Here is a 22,191-nt window from a genome sequence, read left to right on the forward strand (position 1 = left end):
GTACCTCTCCCATTCCTTGCAATGCAAGCGCAAGTATGCAGCCTGCCACCCACCCACCCCCAGGCTGCATTACCATACTGCTTGCTTGTTTGCACTTTAAATTGGGCCTTTTAGGCATGTGGAGGCGGAATCTGGCCACCACGCCATGGTTGTGTCGGCGGCCTGGTATCCATACTCAGTCCCCAGCCGCCTGGTGGCCGGGTGTCCCCGCTTGCTCCCCAGCCTCCAGGGGGTGGCCGGGTGTCCATACTCGGTCCGCAGCCACCCCTATTTGTACCGGTAACCTTTCCCACACTTTTCTTAGCCTGGCCTGCTTTAGGGCAGCATTGGCCGAGCCCACCGGACTATCAGACTCCTCCGGTGGGCCCTGGCTTCTCCATCAGGGGAGTTGAGAGTGCCAAGGTGAGGAGCATGATGAGGATGATAGAAGTTAGCATCTGCTTTGTTTTGTTGTAATGCAAGCGCATGTATGTAGTAGCGGCTAGGCCTGAGGAGGTCAGCGTTTTGGCGCATATCCTACCTCCTCCGAGGATTGCTGGATGTTTTCCTGCTACTATCCAAGTTCTATGACTCCCGTTAAAACAAAGCTTCAGGTGATAAATGATGGATGAGGTAGTGGCAAAGGAGAAAGAGCAGGAGGAACAGGGACCATTCACATCAATATCAGGCCAGTCAACCAGATATGTCTTGTAGGATATGTTTCTGTAACAAAAGGAGCAGTTCGGCTACACAGTTATAGGGCATACAGTGAGTGCAATGCCTACCAAAAATTTCGAGCCACTCCAATGCCCCTTGGAAATGACATGGAGGTCAGAGGGCGTTAACTAAACCTTTTTTTCCCATTTATAGCAACTGGGTCTCCTGTGCACAGTTGGCCTAAGCAGTGAATGGAAGGCTTTCCAAAAATTATGAGGTACTGCAATGCCCCTTACAAGAGCCATGTGTGGCACCCCAGGGGTCTGGTCACCACAGTAATAGAGATTACGTCGGAGAGCAAGTGGGAGGTTTCCTGGTCAAGATCCCTTAAACATGCAACATCCTCCTGCCCCAGTCCTGGGAGGGGAGAATTCTGCCCTTATAAACTGGATCTGGGGTGGGGTTGAGTGAGTCAGAGAACAGAGAACAGTCAGAGTCAGAGTGAGAGCAAGGGAAAGTAACAGCAAGGAGCTCTGTAGGAGCTAGGAGCTAAAGACCAGGGGCTGGAAGCTGAGCAGAGCTCGCCCTGGCAGAAGACAATAGGAACCGGACACAGGAGTCCGAAGCTGTGAGGACTTATATATCCAGCAGCAAAAACCCGCCGGCAGGGGATTTCAGGTCCTCTGGCCATAGAAGCCCGGAGGCTCAGTCACAAGCAAGGGACCAGCACCGCCGTCGTGGAGCGGAGGCTAACAGAAGGCCCCAAGTCACCAGCCATACGGGTGAGCACTACACGGTACACTCAGGGACGTGGGCTACTTCTACCCGCTTACAGCAAGGTAGCCAGGAAGAGTGCAGACAGACGGGGAGGCCTACAACTCCACCTGGCCAGGGGAACTCCTGCTTGCTCACAGACTGACCAGGCCTCTTATGCTAGCCAGTACTCCCGGGAGGGTCTACCTTATAATCATCAGTAAAGACCCTGAACTGCACTGCAAAGACTCTGAGTCATTCCTGCTGCGCTCGTGCACCATCACCCCCATCATCCACACTCACTGCCCTGAGGCTATACTCCTCCCGAGGGGAGTTATCCCATTTTATGCTGCGCACACAACACCAGCCTCAGCGGTCTGCCTCGCAGCGGTGGTACTCCCTGACCGCAATCCACGGGTGGCGCAATCGGACAATTAACCTCAAAACCTAAGAAAGATTGCCACTGGTTTGACCAGCCTGAGCCACGGGACCGGGTCACCGCCACGGAGACTACAGACCCCAGAGACCCGGCACCGGGTATCCCACACACGTGTACACACGGCCCAGGGGGCGCGTCACATGCAGTACAGCATATTACAAACATAAGTCCCATTATTGGGGAGTGGGTCTCCCATAGTATTTGCTTATGCTTTCCCAGCAAAAGCTGCCAAAAATTAGGACGGAGCAACTTGCAATGCCCCTTACAAGAGCCATGCAGTACAGCATATTACAAACATAAGTCCCATTATTGGGGAGTGGGTGTCCCATAGTATTTGCTTATGCTTTCCCAGCAAAAGCTGCCAAAAATTAGGACGGAGCAACTTGCAATGCCCCTTACAAGAGCCATGCAGTACAGCATATTACAAACATAAGTCCCATTATTGGGGAGTGGGTCTCCCATAGTATTTGCTTATGCTTTCCCAGCAAAAGCTGCCAAAAATTAGGACGGAGCAACTTGCAATGCCCCTTACAAGAGCCATGCAGTACAGCATATTACAAACATAAGTCCCATTATTGGGGAGTGGGTGTCCCATGGTATTTGCTTATGCTTTCCCAGCAAAAGCTGCCAAAAATTAGGACGGAGCAACTTGCAATGCCCCTTACAAGAGCCATGCAGTGCAGCATATTACAAACATAAGTCCCATTATTGGGGAGTGGGTCCCCCATAGTATTTGTTTATGCTTTCCCAGCAAAAGCTGCCAAAAATTAGGACGGAGCAACTTGCAATGCCCCTTACAAGAGCCATGCAGTGCAGCATATTACAAACATAAGTCCCATTATTGGGGAGTGGGTGTCCCATGGTATTTGCTTATGCTTTCCCAGCAAAAGCTGCCAAAAATTAGGACGAAGCAACTTGCAATGCCCCTTACAAGAGCCATGCAGTACAGCATATTACAAACATAAGTCCCATTATTGGGGAGTGGGTGTCCCATGGTATTTGCTTACGCTTTCCAAGCAAAAGCTGCCAAAAATTAGGACGGAGCAACTTGCAATGCCCCCTACAAGAGCCATGCAGTACAGCATATTACAAACATAAGTCCCATTATTGGGGAGTGGGTGTCCCATAGTATTTGCTTATGCCTTGCAAGCAAAAGCTGCCAAAAATTAGGACGGAGCAACTTGCAATGCCCCTTACAAGAGCCATGCAGTACAGCATATTACAAACATAAGTCCCATTATTGGGGAGTGGGTCTCCCATAGTATTTGCTTATGCTTTCCCAGCAAAAGCTGCCAAAAATTAGGACGGAGCAACTTGCAATGCCCCTTACAAGAGCCATGCAGTACAGCATATTACAAACATAAGTCCCATTATTGGGGAGTGGGTGTCCCATGGTATTTGCTTATGCTTTCCCAGCAAAAGCTGCCAAAAATTAGGACGGAGGAACTTGCAATGCTGGCACCCTGGTGGTATAGTGGTGGTGGAGGCTGAGGATAAGGAGAAGAAGATTAAACAGCCGAAACGAGGAAGCGGATACCCATGTGTGGGTGTGAAGCGGTGCATGTGAATACACCTCCAGAAATAACACAGTGGATTTGACTTTATGTTACTCTGCTGTCATTTGGTGGTGATGAGAAGTCTGGCCCAATCCAGCCCTTGTTCATTTTGATAAGGGTCAGCTTGTCAGCATTGTCAGTTGACAGGCGAGTGCGCTTATCAGTTATAATTCCCCCAGCGGCACTAAAAACACGCTCCGATAACACGCTAGCGGCAGGGCAGGCCAGGACCTCCAAGGCGTACAGAGCGAGTTCATTCCAAGTGTCCAGCTTGGATACCCAATAATTAAAAGGCACAGAGGAATCACGGAGGACGCTGGTACGATCGGCAAGGTACTCCCTCACCATCTTTTGAAACTTTCCACTCCTTGTGAGAGTACCCTGCGCCTCAGGGCCTGTAAGCTGGGCGGGTGTCAGAAAACTGTCCCAGAACGTTGACAGTGTTCCCCTGCGTCTGCTGGATTGGAGTTGCATCTCTCTCGCCTGTACGCCTTGGTTGGGCAACGAACTGTGACCTCTGCCGCTAGCGTGTTCAGATGGGAATTTTTTTAAGAGTTCTGCAGCAAGGGCCTTCTGGTATTGCCCCATTTTTGTAGACCTCGCCACCTCAGGAATAAGAGAGTGAAAGTTCTCCTTGTAGCGGGGGTCTACAAGTGTCACCAACCAGTAATGACTGTCACCCAACATTTTGACAACGTGAGGGTCACGGTTAAGGCAGCGTAACATAAAGTCAGCCATGCGTGCCAGACTGGTAACGGGCAAGATTTCCGTGTCCTCACCAAGATGACGACTGACCATGCTCTCCTCCTCCTCTTCCTCCTCCCCCCTGTCCTCAGGCCACCCACGCTGAACCGACGGTATGACACTTGTACAGGTACTACCGTCTACAACGCATGATAGCAGCTCCTGTTCTTCCTCCTCCTCCTCTCCCTCATTGTCCCCCAATGCAAGTTGGGATGAGATGAGGCTGGGCTGTGTGTAATCGCCCACTACGGCTTCTTGATCCATCTCATCATACTCTGGCTGCAATGCCTCCTCTTTAATTCTCTGCAGAGAGCGTTGCAAAAGACAGACATGTGGGATGCTGACACTAATGATGGCGTCATCGCCACTCACCATCTTGGTGGCCTCCTCAAAGTTTGTCAGGATGGTACATATGTCAGACATCCAGGTCCACTCCTGAGGTCTTATGTGTGGAGTCTGACCTGAATATCGACGGCCTTGTTGCAGCTGGTACTCCACAACTGCTCTCTTCTGCTCACAAATCCTTTGCAACGTGTGGGGACATCACACACCAGTCGGTGTGCCGGAAGCTGCAAACGCTGCTGCAACATGATTCTATGAACACAGCAAGGGCAGCGGCAGCTGTAGCCGACTTGCGAAAATGAGCTGACAGGCGGCGTACTTTCACGAGCAGATCTGCCAACTCGGGGTACGATTTAAGAAACCGCTGAACCACGAGGTTAAGCACATGAGCCAGGCATGGTACGTGTGTGATCTCACCTCGCCTCAGAGCCGCCACCAGGTTACGGCCATTGTCACACACGACCATGCCGGGATGTAGGTTCAGCGGTCTCAGCCACAGATCTGCCTGCTCTTTCACAGCTGTCCACAACTCACAAGCAGTGTGAGGTTTATCACCTAAGCTTATGAGTTTCAGCACAGCCTGTTGCCGCTTGGCGGAGGCAGTACTGCAATGCTTCCAGCTTGTAACTGATGTGGTGATATCTGAGATGGAGGCTGAACATGAGGAGGAGGAGGAGGATGCGCAGGAGCTGTACACTGTGGGGGCAACTCTGACTGACATAGGGCCCACAATCCTCGGTGTGGGGAGGATGTGTTCCGTCCCAAGGTCCGACTGGGTCCCGGCTTCCACTATGTTTACCCAGTGTGTCGTCAGAGAGATGTACTGTCCCTGGCCACAAGCACTTGTCCACGTGTCCGTTGTCAGGTGGACTCTCCCAGTAACTGCGTTGTTGAGGGCACGGCAGATGCTTTGGGACACGTGCTTGTGTAGTGCGGGGATGGCACACCGGGCAAAATAGTGTCGGCTGGGGACCGAGTACCGAGGGACGGCCACCGCCATAAGATTGCGGAAGGATTCCGTCTCCACCAGCCTAAAAGGCAGCATTTCCAATGCAAGCAGTCGTGAAATGTGCGAATTTAGGACTGTGGCCTGTGGGGCGTTAGCTGCGAATTTCCGCTTTCGTTCAAAGGTCTGGGATATGGACAATTGAACGCTGCGGTGGGACGTGGACGTTGATGCTGTTTCTTGAGAAACTGCCATAACAAGTGAAGACTGAGAGGAGGGGGCATCTTTACATGCAGTATGGACAGGGGATTGCCTTGCACACACAACAGGGGGTTCTATTGCACGCACAACAGTGGAAGAAGCAGTGGTGACACCCGCTGACACTGGTCGTGGACCCTGGGTTTCGCCCCACAAAGTTGGGTGCTTTGCTGCCATGTGCCTGATCATGCTGGTGGTGGTCAGGCTGGTAGTTTTGTCACCCCTGCTGATGCTGGCATGGCAGGTGGAACATATGGCCTTTTTGGGGTTATCAGCAGAGTCTTTAAAAAAATTCCAGACTCTGGAAGACCTACCGCTTGTACTGGCAATGTCCCTCGTGTTGGTGTTACGGGGAACGGTTGCCTGCCTTCTGTCTGCGGCCACCACACTGCTTCTTCCTGCCTGTTTGGGTACTCTGCCTCCCTCCCCCTGTGTGCTGCTGGCCTCACTCTGCATGTCCTCCTTCCACGTTGGGTCAGTTACTAGATCATCCACCACCTCCTCCTCTTCCACTTGCGCACCACGATCCTCCTCCTCACTTCCTGGCAATTGTGTCTCGTCATCGTCCACCTCTTGTGACAGATTGCCAACGTCGACTTCCTGTGGCCGTGGCTGTTCAAATATTTGGGCATCGCAACATGGGATCTCCTCTTCCACCACTTCAAGCGTATCAGGCGAGGGGCCCAAATATGGAAATGGACCAGTGAACAGCTCTTCAGAGTGTCCAAGTGTGGGATCACTTGCTGTCTGACGACACTCGGCATGGTGGGAGGAAGGAGCATCAGGGTGAGGAGGAGTATGCGGTCGAGACTCACGGCTACTAAGAGTTGACCGTGTGGAAGACAGACCGGAGGTGGTGGTGCCCAGGTAACTGGAAGTATTGTCTGCTATCCAATTAATAACCTGTTCACACTGATCAGTTCTCAATACTGGTGTTGTTCTGTGCTTCCCTAGTAATTCGGTCAAGAAGTGGGAGCGAGAAGATGTGGCTGTTGGTTGTGGCACATTTTCACCTTGGCCACGGCCCCGTCCTCTGCACGAACCATCACCAGAACGTCCACTTCCACGTCCCTTGCCACGCGCCTTGCCCATTGTAAATGAAGTAAAATAGCTTACACTTGCACTATCAATGTAAAAAGGGTAATAAAGAGTAGATTAGAACCGTGGAAGAGGAAAACCACAGTTATTGTTTACTGGAGTATACCACACTTTTTTAAATAGAGATATTTGCGGCTGAACAGTGAGCGACACACTCAAACTGCTTTTTTTCTAGATACCAAAGGCCCAAAACTGGATAGTACAGTGATTTGACCCGTGGAACTGCGAAACCACACTGGGATGTCGGGCCTACACAAGACTATTTTCAACAGATATATTTTTGTGTCACAACAGTCAGGAGACACTACTGTTTTTCTTTACGGAAAAAACTACCAAAACCTGAATAATAGAGATTCTTTACCGTGGAACAGCAAAACCACAGTTATAATTTACTGGTGTATACCAGGCTTTTTAAAATAAATATATATTTGCGGCTGAACAGTGAGCGACACATTCAAACAGTTTTTTTTAGATACAAATGGCCCAAAAGTGGATAATACAGAGGTTTGTACCGTGGAACTGCAAAACCACACTTGTATTTCTCGGGCCTACACCAGACTATTTTCAACAGATATATTTGTGTCTGAAAAATCAGGGAGACACTTTTTTTTTTTTTTTTTTTTTTACAGCAAAAAATGCAAAAAGCAGGATAATAGAGATTTTTTACCGTGGAACAGCAAAAGCACACTTCTGTCTCTCTGGCCTACACCAGACTATTTTCAACAGATATATTTGTGTCTGAAAAATCAGGGAGACACTATTATTATTTTTATACAGCAAAAAATGCCAAAAACAGGATAATAGAGATGTTTTACCGTGGAACATCAAAACCACAGTAATAATTTACTGGTGTATACCAGGCTTTTTAATATATATATATATTTGCGGCTGAACAGTGAGCGACACACTCAAACTGTTTTTTTTAGATACAAATGGCCCAAAAGTGGATAATACAGAGGTTTGTACCGTGGAACTGCAAAACCACACTTGTATTTCTCGGGCCTACACCAGACTATTTTCAACAGATATATTTGTGTCTGAAAAATCAGGGAGACACTTTTTTTTTTTTTTTTTTTTACAGCAAAAAATGCAAAAAGCAGGATAATAGAGATGTTTTACCGTGGAACATCAAAACCACAGTAATAATTTACTGGTGTATACCAGGCTTTTTAAAATATATATATATTTGCGGCTGAACAGTGAGCGACACACTCAAACTGTTTTTTTTAGATACAAATGGCCCATAGAACTGCAAAACCACACTTCAATTTCTCTGGCCTACACCAGACTATTTTCAACAGATATATTTGTGTCTGAAAAATCAGAGGCACACTTTTTTTTTTTTGGGGGTGGGGGGGGGGACGGGACACCAAAAGGTTAATAAGATGGGTATTTGTACATTGTGAAGGAGGAAAAAAAAAAAGAGGATTTAGATAAAAAAAAAGGATTTTTCCTGGCCCCCGGGACCTGGAGCTAAGTCCAGCAATTTCAGCAACAGGAGCAGCACACAGGACTGTAATGCAGCGTTTGCTGGTATAACCACTGCGTCTCCTATACAGCCTGCCTGCCTGATATACCTGGGATGGATATTAGTCCTGAGAAGGACTGTTTGTTTGATCTGGCAGCCTTTACAGACCCTACACTAACTATTTTGCAGGATATATCTCTCCCTAAATCAACAGCGCTGTCCCTACACTGTCTGATCCGGAGCGACTGTGTCCAAGATGGCGGCGCCCGGTTTTAAATACTCGAGGTGACGCTGTGCGGCCAGCCAATCACTGTAATGCCCACAAACAACATGGCTGCGGCATTACAGTGACTGGCTGGCAATCCCTGCATGTTCATTGGCTCTGTAAAGAGCGCCAAACATGCAGGGCGGAGACCCGAGTTCCCGCCCGAGTAACCCGGAAATGCTCGGTGCTCGCCGAACATCCCGAGTAGCGTGATGCTCGGGCGAGTACCGAGCAGTGTCGAGCATGTTCGCTCAACACTACTACTGACATATTTAGGAAACCAACTGTGACAAACTCGTTGTTACAGGCAGAATTGGCACACCCACCCTCCACCATAAGAGGAATTCCAATAGGTCAGTTCCTTAGGGCCAAGAGGATATGCTCTAATGAGAAAACATTTGAGGAACAAGCGATAGAATTGGCTAATCGGTTTGAAGAGGGGATATAGCCGTAGCTTAATCAGACGGGGTTACAGGATAGCAGCACGAACCCCAAGAGATCAATTAATTTATGGCAATAAAAAATACAACAAATCGGAGGAGGTATGATTTATTTCGGTATATAACAATCAGTGGCCTGAAGTGAGATCAATTTTACAGAAGCACTGGCAAGTTCTATTAACAGATCCTATCCTCCGTCAAATCCTCCCCCCAGCACCCTCAATGGTGGCGAAGCAAAGTCCAAACTTAAAAGATCTGTTGGTTCACAGTCACTATGATCTGGAGAGATGTAGAGATAAACAGGATAACAGGAAAGAGATTAATGTTTTTTTCTCGTGCGGACTTTGTAAGGCGTGTGGTTATTTCAAGAAGGCAAAGAAGTTTGATAATTTTGGTGGCTCCAAAACATTTGAAATAAGGGCACATTTAAATTGTACCTCGAAGGGCGTAATTTATTATGCCCAATGTCCTTGTAAAAAGATATATGTCAGACTTACTACTAAAGAATTAAAAATTTGAGTAAGAGAGCATGTTGGGGACATTATCAAAGCCAAAACGGTGGAAGATCCTAGCACTCAAAACTTTACCACGCCATTTTTTCCATCACCATCAATGCAGCCCAAGAGAATTCCACATCATAGATATTGATCAAGTCACCATGGGAGCAAGAGGAGGGGACCTGGGGAGGATTTTATCACAATTGGAGAGTAAGTGGATCTATCGACGGGGTACCCTAGCACCGGCTGGACTTAATGAAAGCTTTGGGTTCAGTTCCTTCCTATAATTGAGGCTAATGAGTAGATGGGGGTTTCTTTTAATATCTTATGGTTTTATTGTATATGTATTGGTGCTTGTTTTTAATCATCCTTAGGAAAGCTTTTGCCAGGGTTGATGGGTCGTGCGGGATGTCCGTTTCCAGTGGCTGGGGGACCAGCTCAACTGTACGAGCAAGGCAGTTGCATGTCTATCCTCACGGATGACCCTATACGTGTGGGATAGAAGAGTACAGTGACAATATAGTCGTCTATGTGAATTATTGTATCACTATGTTAGATGTGGTTCTTAAATGTATAGGGGTTATTTTATACTAATATATACAGTGGGTACGGAAAGTATTCAGACCCCTTTACATTTTTCACTCTTTGTTTCATTGCAGCCATTTGGTAAATTCTAAAAAATTCATTTTTTTCTCATTAAAGTACACTCTGCCCCCCATCTTGACTGAAAAAAAAACAGAAATGTAGAAATTTTTGCAAATTTATTAAAAAAGAAAAACTGAAATATCACAGTCTGCAGTTTACCTGTATTCATAGGCCTGTTTTACATCATGGCATACCTATCTATTATCTGTATGACCATCATAGTCACTGAAGCACTGGCACCTTAAACTTTGGCATTTTAGGCTGTATTTTTTCATTAGGATAGTCTCTTCAGTATTGATTTAAATTAAGTTATGTTACCATCATGTGTATGATTCATGTCACTTAGTAACAAGTGCATTGTATGTATAAGTATATGGAATTATATTAATTAATTTCTTGTTTACTAGTGACGTTCAATTTTTTGGCCTTTTTAGGGGGGTTAATTTTCCATCCTAGTTCATGTATGTGTCACTCCTTTATAGAGGTTGTTGCCCTGTCTTGTTAATTGGTTTTATCAATTTGATGAAATAAAATCTATACCTTTTATATGCTTCTGGTATCTCTTCATTGTCCAGACGTTTAGTATATATTGATCTGGATATTTTGGTTGTTTATTCATGTTGAAGTGTCCAGGAATGGATTAACATAGGACATTTAACGTAATTAATTGTAAGTTACGTTGTCCATTTACTTGGTAACTGGAATAATTGATACTTGGATTGATAATATTGTCACTTCTTTTCATGTACCCATATTTGTGGAGTCACATGGTTGTCTCTGTCCTTTTTGTAGTTTTCACCCATGACATACTATTTTATTGGTTGTGTTGTTGGGAGTGTCCGTGGGACCTTCTTTTTAGATTTTGGATACACAATAAAACATTATGATGGTGACCTGACTCTTTTTGGGGCTCAGTCACTCCACTCTTTTTGTAGGTTGTACTTTATTGAGAGCGCCCACATATGAACTATGGTTTATCTATACCGCCATGTTCTTCGGTTTATATGCTTCTGACTATACACAATGCAACCTAGCAGAGATCTGCAGCATGTACTTGCAATGCTAACACCCTGCCGCCCTTTTCCTCTCCCTCGTATTAAATCTCACTCTGCGCTATCTCAACCTAACAGAGAACTAATCTTCATTCTAAATAGCTCTTAAAAGACTCTCCCTATACACTGCTTTCACTCTCCCTACGCTCACACTACGTTGATGTAATATGCGCAAGATGGCGCCGGCAGGGCTTAAATATCCCCCTACGATGCTGTAAGGCCAGCCAATCACAGTAATGCCACAACAAAGATGGCAACGACATTACTGTGATTGGCAAGCAAGCCCAGCATGTTCATTGGCTACAAATAAAGCGCCAACCATGCTGGGCGGGTCACTCAAATATACCGAGGTGAATAGCTAATTACTCGTCGAATAGCCTGAATTGTGTACTATTCGTGCGAGTAATGAATAGTGCCGAAAGTATTCGCTCATCACTAGTAAAAAGACATAAATCCAAGTGACACATTCATTCCTGCTCCGAGTATGTAAAAGGTTGTCATAACTTTGTCTCTCTGAGATTTGAAGTTACCTTTTAATACAAGTAATTTCGTGTCCATGATGCTGTGATCAGGGATAAAAAATGTTTGGCCACAGGTAGATCTATTCTTTTTTTCTTTTATTGTGTGGCGATGAGAATTCATCCTTGTTCTAAGTTTTTGCCCCATCTCCCCTACATACAGACCCCCAGTTGGACATTTGGTACATATAATTAAGTACACTACATTAGATGTGATGCAGCTGAAAGTACCTGGGATCTTGTGGTCCTGATGTGAGTTGGGAATCTTTATCTTGTCCGTGGTCATTATAAATGGACAGGTTTACATTTACAGTTGGTGAGGATGATTTTTGTAAGTTTCACCACAAAGGTGAAACTATCCTCCCGGTCAGTTTGCTTTACCTCCCAGTACCTTTTAATTCTAACAATGCTAGGCTTCTGGGAGATTATACTTGTTCCTTTTATTTTTGGTTCTCCTTAGCTTGCCTACTTTGCCCTATATGAATGTATTTTAGTTTCTCACTCAGGGTTTTCATATTTTATTTCATACTTTCCTTTCCCCTGGTTGACAGTGTGTTGTGGCCTCCCCTCTGGTTCCTCCGGAGGTACGAGAAACTCCTCAATGGCCTAATAGAGAGTTAGGTCCGTGGCGTTTTTAGTTGTGCAACTAGGGCCTTTCTGTACAGAGACTAGTTGGGTTTAGCTGCGGCATTCTCCTCTGTGTGGGTTCTCCGGCGGCTATCAAGATGCGCCTTCTGGTTAAAACATTTCCCACATTTTGAACATGAAAAATGCTTCTCTCCTGGGTGAGTTCTCTGATGTTTGATAAGATTCGATTTCTTTGCAAAATATTTCCCACATTTTGAACAAGAAAATGGCTTCTCCCCTGTGTGAGTTCTCTGATGTTCGATAAGCGTTGATTGCAATGTAAAAAAGTTCCCACATTCTGAACATGAAAAAGGCTTCTCCCCTGTGTGAATTCTCTGATGTCTAATAAGATTTGATTCCTGTACAAAACATTTCCCACATTCTGAACACGAAAATGGCTTCTCTCCTGTGTGAATTCTCTGATGTGTAATAAGATTTGATTTCTTTATAAAACATTTCCCACATTCTGAACATGAAAATGGCTTCAACCCTGTGTGAATTCTCTGATGTGTAATAAGCTTTGATTTCTCTTTAAAGCAGTTCCCACATTCGGAACATGAAAATGGCTTCTCCCCTAAGTGAGTTCTCTGATGGCTGATAAGATTTGATCGATTTGCAAAACATTTCCCGCATTCTGAACATGAAAATGGCTTCTCCCCTGTGTGAATTTTCTGATGTGCAATAAGATTTGATTTCTTTATAAAACATTTCCCACATTCTGAACATGAAAACGGCTTCTCCCCTGTGTGAGTTCTCTGATGTGCAATAAGACTTGATTTCACTGTAAAGCAGTTTCCACATTCTGAACATGAAAATGGCTTCTCCCCTGTGTGGGTTCTCTGATGTGCAATAAGACTTGATTTCACTGTAAAGCAGTTTCCACATTCTGAACATGAAAATGGCTTCTCCCCTGTGTGAGTTCTCTGATGTTTGATAAGATTTGATTTCTTTGTAAAACATTTCCCACATTCTGAACAAGAAAATGGCTTCTCCCCTGTGTGAGTTCTCTGGTGCCTAACAAAATCTGATTTCTGATTAAAACATCTCCCACACTTGGAGCAAGAAAATCTATTCTCTGCTGTGTGAATTTTTTCATGTTTAAGAAAAGACTTTCTGAGGGGAAAACTATTTCTATATTCTGAACGTGAAAATGGCTTCTTTGCTTTAGGAGCAATTTGTTTTTTAATGCTTATTTTGTGACTTTGATTTTCCTTAGTAGTTGGTAATAAATCAGAAGACAGGACCTGTTTCAAATGATCAGATGACAGATCTTTGCTGTGAATGAATGATGGTATATCTGGAGAAAGGGCATTCACTTCAATTGTATCCTGTGGGATCTGAAGATCAACTGATTTAAAAATTGAAGATGTCAGCTGTCCCTCTGATCTCCTGGTACAGACATCTGCCAATAATAAAACCAATTATTATTTTTTAATAAAAAATCCTTGTAATTATATATTTTTGAACATTTGTACTTAAACTGTCTGTAAAAATGGCAAGTTATGCAAAAAAATTGAATTATTCACCAAGACAATGACAGTTCACAGTCTAATAGAAAACCTCATAGAATGAACCAGTGGAGCGTGGTGTTCAATTGTTTGTTCAGTATGCCTCCCAAATAGGGAATAAAAAGCCACCAAACAATGTTATGTAGGCAAAAATAATACCAAGAAAAACTTCTATTAATCTCACAAAAAAACAAGTCCCCACTCAGGCCCATCATCTGAAAAACAGAGGTTTCCATATTATTAGTGGCTCAAAGGCTCTTGAAAAGCAACATGGCTTCCATAAACCAATCCAGCAATATCTTATCTCTCAAAGTCAAACCTCCCCCTCGCTTCTGAGCCTTGCAGTGTGCCCAAACCACATTTAGCATCCATGTATTTGGCATTACTATAGTGAGAAGAACCCACTTAATTTACGGTGTGTGTCTCCTGGAGCAAAATCTGGGCACTATGTGTTGGGTAATAAAATAGCATATTTGCAATTTTCAATCTACAACATCAACTGTGTGTTAATTTCAGGAAAGTGCCTGTGGAGTCAAAATAGTCACTTCTCCTATAGATTAATTCACTGAGAGTTATAATTTCCAAAATGGAGTCACTTTATGGGGATTTCTCCTGCTCTGGTTTTCTGCCATTGTGTCATATAAGGGCTTCTGCAAATGGTGGGTCCTATCTCCTCTGGGATCTCCTACTGTGACATCTGCTTCTGTCACCAGGAGCCACCTTTTTCCCTTCCCCCATGAGAGCACCATACGAGAGAGTAGGATCCACCCCTATTACCGGACAGGAAGCCCTGGGCACAAAATAAAAAGGCAACTCCCACTTCCTCCTTCAATGTGTTTCCTGTCCTCAAGGATGTAGAAGCCTGGAGCTCACGGCTGGAGCAGCCATAAATCATGGAACACCAGTGAATCATGGAACACCATGCTAAGTTCTATAGCTACCTCATGTGAGTGGCAATGAGCAGGGGCCCAGTTGGGCGCTGAAATGATAACATCAGCCTGGAAGAATCTAAATTTAATGATTCCGTACCTACCTACGTTTGTTTGGCCTAGGCCTCATGGCTTGTGTATTGAGCCTCATGGTTAGGCCTCATGGCTTGTGTATAAAGTCTCACAGCTAGGCCTCATGGCTTGTGTATTGAGCCTCATGGCTAGGCCTCATGGCTAGGCCTCATGGCTTGTGCATTGAGCCTCACGGCTAGGACTCATGGTTTGTGTATTGAGCCTCATGGTTAGGCCTCATGGCTTGTGTATAAAGCCTCACAGCTAGGCCTCATGGCTTGTGTATTGAGCCTCACGGCTAGGCCTCATGGCTTGTGCATTGAGCCTCACGGCTAGGACTCATGGCCTGCGTATTGAGCCTCACGGGTAGGCCTCATGGCTTGCGTATTGAGCCTCATGGCTAGGTCTCATGGCTTGCGTATTGAGCCTCACGGCTAGGCCTCATGGCTTGCGCATTGAGCCTCATGGTTAGGCCTCATGGCTTGCGTATTGAGCATCACAGCTAGGCCTCATGGCTTGCGTATTGGGCCTCATGGCTTGCGTATTGAGCCTCACAGCTAGGCCTCATGGCTTGCGTATTGAGCCTCATGGCTTGCGTATTGAGTCTCACGGCTATGCCTCATGGCTTGCATATTGAACCCCACGGCTAGGCCTCATGGCTTGAGTAATGAGCCTCACGGCTAGTCCTCATGGCTTGCGTATTGAGCCTCTCGGCTAGGCCTCATGCCAATTCAGGTGTAGGTTTATGACTCACGTTGGCCTGTCTGAAGGTTTTTTCAGACCGCTTCATAGTTGCGGAAAAATCTGCCATGTTAGGTCTAGGATTTTCCTCAGATGTCTGCCTCACGGGGGGTTGCCTGGTTAGCCAGACAACTTGGGGCTTGTAGATCTGTTTCACTAAAGTCTCAAAACTTCACTATCCTTTACTAGCAATATTACTAATATTGGTAAGGAAGGTCTCTGGACGATGCCCTCGGTCTGGGTTGATTCTATTAAATACAGTCCAAAGGATAGCTGCTGAGTAACAGGTCCAGTCAATCCCTCATACTTGGATAGAATATTGAACTAGTCTGCATTTAACATCTATGTCCCAGTGGTCTTCTTGGTAAAGGTGTGAATGGGGGCGCTAAAAGAATAATATCAATTTAAGTTCAGTTTATCTTCACAATCTGGGATCATTAGTAACGTAACATAGATTGAATAAAGACCTAGGTCCATCAAGTTCAACCTTTCTCCCCCAATTGTACTCTGACACTAACTTACTGGAACTAGGCCTCACAAATGTATTATTACCTTTTTTATTATAACTTCACTATTACAATTATAATGAACCAGTTTATAATTTTTAATTAGTTTTATTTTTTTGTATTTGTAATAATGGTTTTACTAAAATCCCTATACCTAAAAACTGTTGATCCAGAAGAAGGCAAAACCCAGGACACATTCAGCAATTAGCATCAAGGGGAAAAAAAAAAAATTCCCTCTTGACCCCAAGAAAAGGCGATCAGTCCTAGAACCCTGGATCAAATGTACTACTATAGGTGTAATATTTTATCTAATTTAACTGTAACCCACAATGTTATGTGTATCGAGGAAATCATCCAGCCTTTTCTTTTTTGAAAGCTGTTAGTGTCTGCCCTTACTACCTCTTGTGGTTGGCATTCCACAGTCTGACAGTAAAGGACCCTTTCATATTTTAGGTGCTGGAATCGCCTTTCTTCCACCCGTAATGAGTGCCCCTGGTCCTTAGTATGGTCTTTGGAGGGAATAAGTCATGTGCTAGTCCTTTGTACTGACCACACATATATTTATAGATGTAAATGAGATCCCCCTCTGAGGAGTTATTTTTCTAAGCTAAACAAGCTCAACTTTTTCAACCTCTCATCATATGAGAGGCCTCCATCTCTTTAGATGAACTGGCTGATAAACATCAGCAGCTCAGTTCCCCCCATCCCCTCCTGGTTGAAGGTGCAAGAGGAACATGGCTACGCTAAGCTTAAAAGAAACCACTTCGAATGACCTTTTGGACCTCAAGTGATTAAACTCTCTATACCCCATATCCCCCTGATAGGAAATGGTAGGAGGAGCTGCGAGTTGTAGTCACCGGTGGGGGGCTGAAAATCCAACATTTGCCCCAATCTACCCTTTTGGCTTACAGTGATAAGAAACTTGATTGTGCCAAGAGGGCAGCACTATACCGGTCTGACCTCCTAAGGGAGGTATGAGTTGGTTGATAGACTACCAATTGCCCCAATCTACCCTCCTGGTATGGAATGGTAAGATAAACTTGATTGTGCCAAGTAAGGCAGCACTATACCGATCAGCCTTCCTAAGGGAAGTGCGAGCTGGACTCACTGGTAACTATGGTTGATAATCCAAAAATTGCCTCAATCTACCCTCCTGATTCGGAATGGAAAGATAAACTTGATTGTACTGAGTCGGGCAGCATTAACGGCCTGCCCTACTAAGGGGGGTATGAGTTGGACTCGCTGGTATGGGACTGATGAACCAGTAAATATCCCAGTCCATCTTCCTAATGGAGTTGCCCGACAGACATGATTATGCAGGATCTGGTAAAATTATTTCAAGACCAGTGTATCCTCCCAGTTAGAAGTGCAGATGGACAAATTGGAAATTAAGTCAATGGAACCATATTACACTATGTATTCTTGCGATTAAAGTCATAAACTGGTAGACTCAACTAAGTGGCGAGTTGGTTAAATATCCAGTCAGTGCGCTCTTGGAGTGATAAGACGGCAGCGCTGCAATAAACCTATAAAAGGAGGAATTAGTGGATGAGTTAAAATGTCCTTGTATCGGTGAGACTCCTGTGGTGAAGGAGAAGCATCTTTGCTAGTTAAGACGAATGCCTTCACACTGAGGTAAGGCTGTTCTGATTATTACTCAAGCACAGGATGATACGTACTTAAGGTACATGTTTAACGGGACGGGATGCTAATACCTTAGCTTAAGACCATCTGAGATTTGACCAATACCATAAGAGATCTAGATCTCTTTCAGAATGAGTTGCTTTGGAAAAAAAAAAGTGTATCAGAGGTGATGGTTATCACTCAGTTTACGTAGTTTCTTTGCTTGAAAACTAATCTATTTTTCATTTGAACTATTTTCATCTAACAATCTACATGGTTGGATTATAAAGTTGCAGAATTAATGCTATTATAGGGGAATAGTGTAAATACGATCATTCCTGAATAGTGTTGAGCATTCCGATACTGAAATATCGGGTATCGACCGATATTCGCGGTATCGGAGTTCCGATACTTTTAGAATATCGGATACCGGAATCGGAAGTTCCCATAATGCCTGCACTCTGCAGGATGACAAGCTGGATGGCAGCGCTCAGCTGCGATCCAGCCTGTCATCAGAATGCCATCCCAGCGTGGGAGAATTCTCCTGATTGTTTAAAAGCCGGCGGGCGGTAAAAAGCCGCCGGCTTTTAAACAATCACACAGCCCCATACTGCTTCCCCGCAGCCTCCCATCCCGATCCTAAGTTAGGACCGGGCGGGGAGCGCAGCACCAAGGAGCGGGGAGTGAAGGACCCGGGCGGGGAAGCCGGCAGTGAAAAGACTATACCGCCGGCTTTCCCGTTCTGTGCTGCGTTCCTCGCTCCCTGATGTATGTGGTATGATGTATGATTGGTGTGTGCGCGGTGTCTGCGCAATGTCTGCGTGCAGGCAGACATAGGTCGATGTGACACTATTACTCCCATCGGCCTATGTCTGTCTCCCGTCCACTCGTGCCAGCAGGATCAGCTTGATGGGAGCAGTAGTTCCCATCAGCCTGATCCTGCTATTTAAATTGCCCTACTGTGTCCTTTAAACTGCCCCATATGTTATTTTGGCCCCCATAGGTTTATATTTTTGGCCCTATACATGTTTTATTTTTTTAGGCCCCCATATTTTTTTGCTTGTTTTTGGTCCCCAATAAATTTTAAATACATTTCATTGGTGGCCAGTGGTTACCTAAAATAAATTAGTTTATACATTACCTGTCCCTGCCGATCGCCACATAAAATAAAGTAAAAAATAAAAAAATACACCTATACTCACCTAGACACCTAATTCCCCGAAGCCATCGATCACCTGTAATAAAATATAAAAGAATAAACCACAATTTTATCCTTACCCCTCCGTAGTAGTCCAAATCGAGTGTCCCACGATGATCTCCAGTTTAGAGCAGCCACATAAAATGTGACCGCTCTAAACCGCAGCCTCCGCTACAATGATGGGGCCATAAAGCAGCCCCGTCATTGTATAAGCTGGTTCGCCGGAGTTCAGGCAGCACTGCTTTGGTGAGCTCCTTTACGTCCCCGCTGACCGTGAGAAATTCCCACGGTACAGCAGGGCCGTAAAGGAGGTCACCGGAGCAGCACTGACTGAATGCACTCTGGTGACCTCAGTCAGGGGCTCACGCTGCCGGGAGCGGACGTGTTCCCGGCAGTGTGAGCTTACAGCAGCAATGACGGCTGTCACATCTCCAGATGTGACAGCTATGCATGGGAGATCAGCGCAGGAAGGTGGACAGGTAACTATTTTTTTTTTTTTAGTAAACTAAGAATTAAATAAAATTGTGTGTTTTATTTCAAATAAATTATTTTTTTCTGGGTGTAGTGTGTGTTTTTTCTTTTTAACACTTTGTAGGTTAGTAATGGGGGTGTTTTATAGACGCCCATCATTACTAACCTGGGCTTCATGGCAGCTGGCGCAGACATGAACCCCACCACTATTACCCCCTGCCACCGCACCAGGGCAGCGTGGAAGAGCGAGGCTAAGCGGCAGATTTGTCGCACAAATAGGATGTGCCAAATCTGGGGCGGCTGAGGGCTGCTGTTTCTAGCTTGGGAGGGGGCCAATATTCATAGCACCCTTCCTGGGCTATTAATATCAGCCCCCAGCTGTCTGCCTAGCCTTTGCTAGCTATTAAAATAAGGGGACCCCACGTCATTATTTTTTGGGTCCCCCATTTTAATAGCTAGTAAAGGCTAGGTATTCAGCTGGGGGCTGATATTAGTAGCCTGGGAAGCTCCGTGGGTATTACCCCCTTCCCAGGCTAAATGACACTTGAGGGGTTAATAAAGATGCAGTCCCTAAATTATTATTTATTTTTTAATTAATTTATCCCAAAAATTTTGACATGGGCTTCGCCATATTTTTGTATACCAGCCAGGTACAGCATCCAGGAACGGGCTGCCCCCAACCCCCAGATGCCTATTGGTACCTGGCCGGACACAACAATATAGGGAAGCCCTCTTTTTTTATTATTATTTCATGAATTTCATGAAATAATTAAAAAAAAAATAAGTGGGGCTTCGCCCTATTTTTGTGTCCAGCCAGGTACAACTAAGCAGCTGGGGGCTGGAATCCACAGCGCAGGGTGGCCCAAGCTTTGTGGGACCCGCCTGCTGCGAACTGCAGTCCGCAGCCACCCCAGAAAATGTCGCGTTCATAGAAGTGCCATCTTCTGGCGCTGTATCAAGCTCATCCAGGGCCCTGGTGCGGTGGCTCACTGGGTAATAAAGGGGTTAGGGCCAGCTTTGTATTATCCGCTGGCCCTAAGCCCGAAATTCATAGGGTCACGCCAATATTAGGCTATGTGCCCACGATGCAGAAATGAAGCAGAAATTTTCCTGACCATTTCCGCATCTCCTTGCCAGAAAAAGGCATGCGGATTCTATGTGCGTTTTTGACGCGTTTTTGAATACAAATAAAGTTAGTGAAGAAAAAAAAAGGCCAATTTGATGTCATTTCCTAGTCCAACCCCTATTCAATGTATAAAAAATAAAAAAAAGGGTGGGCTCACGCATATTTTTAAGGAAAAGAGGGAAAGCTGAGGGCTGATTTAATAGTCTGGGAAGTAGCCAAGGATCATGGCCCCTTCCCTTGCTATTAATATCAGTCCGCAGCAGTTAGCTTAGCCTTTACAGCCCATTCTACAGGTGGGACCCCACCCCCCCAAAAAAAAATAGGGTCCCCATATAAATTGGAGCCAGCAAAGGCTAGGCGGACAGCTGCGACCTGATATTAATAGCCTAGAAAGGGGCCATGGTTATAGGCCCCCTCCCAGGCTATAATATCAGCCCTCAGCCGTCCCAGATTTGGCACATCCTATTTGTGCGCCAAATCTGGCGCTTAGCCTCGCTTTTCCACGCTGCCCTGGTGCGGTGGCAGGGGGTAATAGTGGTGGGGTTCATGTCAGCGCCAGCTGCCATGAAGCCCAGGATAGTAATGATGGGAGTCTATAACACACACCCATCATTACTAACCTACAAAGTGTTAAAAAGAAAAAACACACACTACACCCAGAAAAAAAATAATTTATTTGAAATAAAACACACAATTTTATTTAATTCTTAGTTTACTAGAAAAAAAAAATAGTTACCTGTCCACGTTCCTGCGCTGATCTCCCATGCACAGCTGTCACATCTGGAGATGTGACAGCTGTCATTGCTGCTGTATGCTCACACTGCCGGGAACACGTCTGCTCCCGGCAGCGTGAGCCCCTGACTGAGGTCACCGGAGTGCATTCAGTCAGTGCAGCTCCGGTGACCTCCTTTACGGCCCTGCTGTACCGTGGGAATTTCTCACGGTCAGCGTGGCCGTAAAGGAGCTCACTGGAGCAGCGCTGCCTGAACTCCGGCGAACCCGCTTATGCAATGATGGGGCTGCTTTACGGCCCCGTCACTGTAGCGGCGGCAGCGGTTTAGAGCGGTCACATTCTATGTGGCTGCTCTAAACTGGAGATCATCGTGGGACACTCGATTTGGACTACTACAGAGGGGTAAGGATAAAATTGTGGTTTATTATTTTATTACAGGAGATTGATGGCTTTGGGGAATTAGGTGTCTAGGTGAGTATAGGTGTATTTTTTTATTTTTTACTTTATTTTATGTGGCGATCGGTGGGGACAGGTAATGTATAAACTAATTTATTTTAGGTAACCACTGGCCACCAATGAAATGTATTTAAAATTTATTGGGGATCAAAAACAAAAAAATATGGGGGCCTAAAAAAATAAAACATGTATAGGGCCAAAAATATAAACCTATGGGGGCCAAAATAACATATGGGGCAGTTTAAAGGACACAGTAGGGCAATTTAAATAGCAGGATCAGGCTGATGGGAACTACTGCTCCCATCAAGCTGATCCTGCTGGCACGAGTGGACGGGGGACAGACATAGGCCGATGGGAGTAGTAGTGTCACATCGGCCTATGTCTGCCTGCACGCAGACACCCGCAGACACCGCGCACACACCAATCATACATTATACCACATACATCAGGGAGCGGGGAGCGCAGCACAGAACGGGAAAGCCGGCGGTATAGTCTTTTCACTGCTGGCTTCCCCGCCCGGGTCCTTCGCTCCCCGCTCCTTGGT

General features: G+C 45.5%; 1 protein-coding gene across 1 annotated transcript in view; it reads right to left on the reverse strand.

Moving 5' to 3' along the window:
- Positions 1-8,736: 8,736 nt before the first annotated feature.
- The window catches only part of LOC141212792 (uncharacterized), a 235,594-nt gene continuing 222,139 nt past the window's right edge, over positions 8,737-22,191 (reverse strand). Inside the window, exon 7 of the mRNA XM_073665096.1 lies at positions 8,737-13,686. Within this exon, the coding sequence (XP_073521197.1) occupies positions 12,326-13,686 (1,361 nt within the window). The 3' untranslated portion in view covers positions 8,737-12,325. The remainder of the gene's footprint in view (positions 13,687-22,191) is intronic.

Source organism: Phyllobates terribilis, unplaced genomic scaffold, assembly GCF_046119375.1.
Source record: "Phyllobates terribilis strain yellow unplaced genomic scaffold, ASM4611937v1 Scaffold_186__1_contigs__length_3700242, whole genome shotgun sequence".
Taxonomy (NCBI): domain Eukaryota; kingdom Metazoa; phylum Chordata; class Amphibia; order Anura; family Dendrobatidae; genus Phyllobates; species Phyllobates terribilis.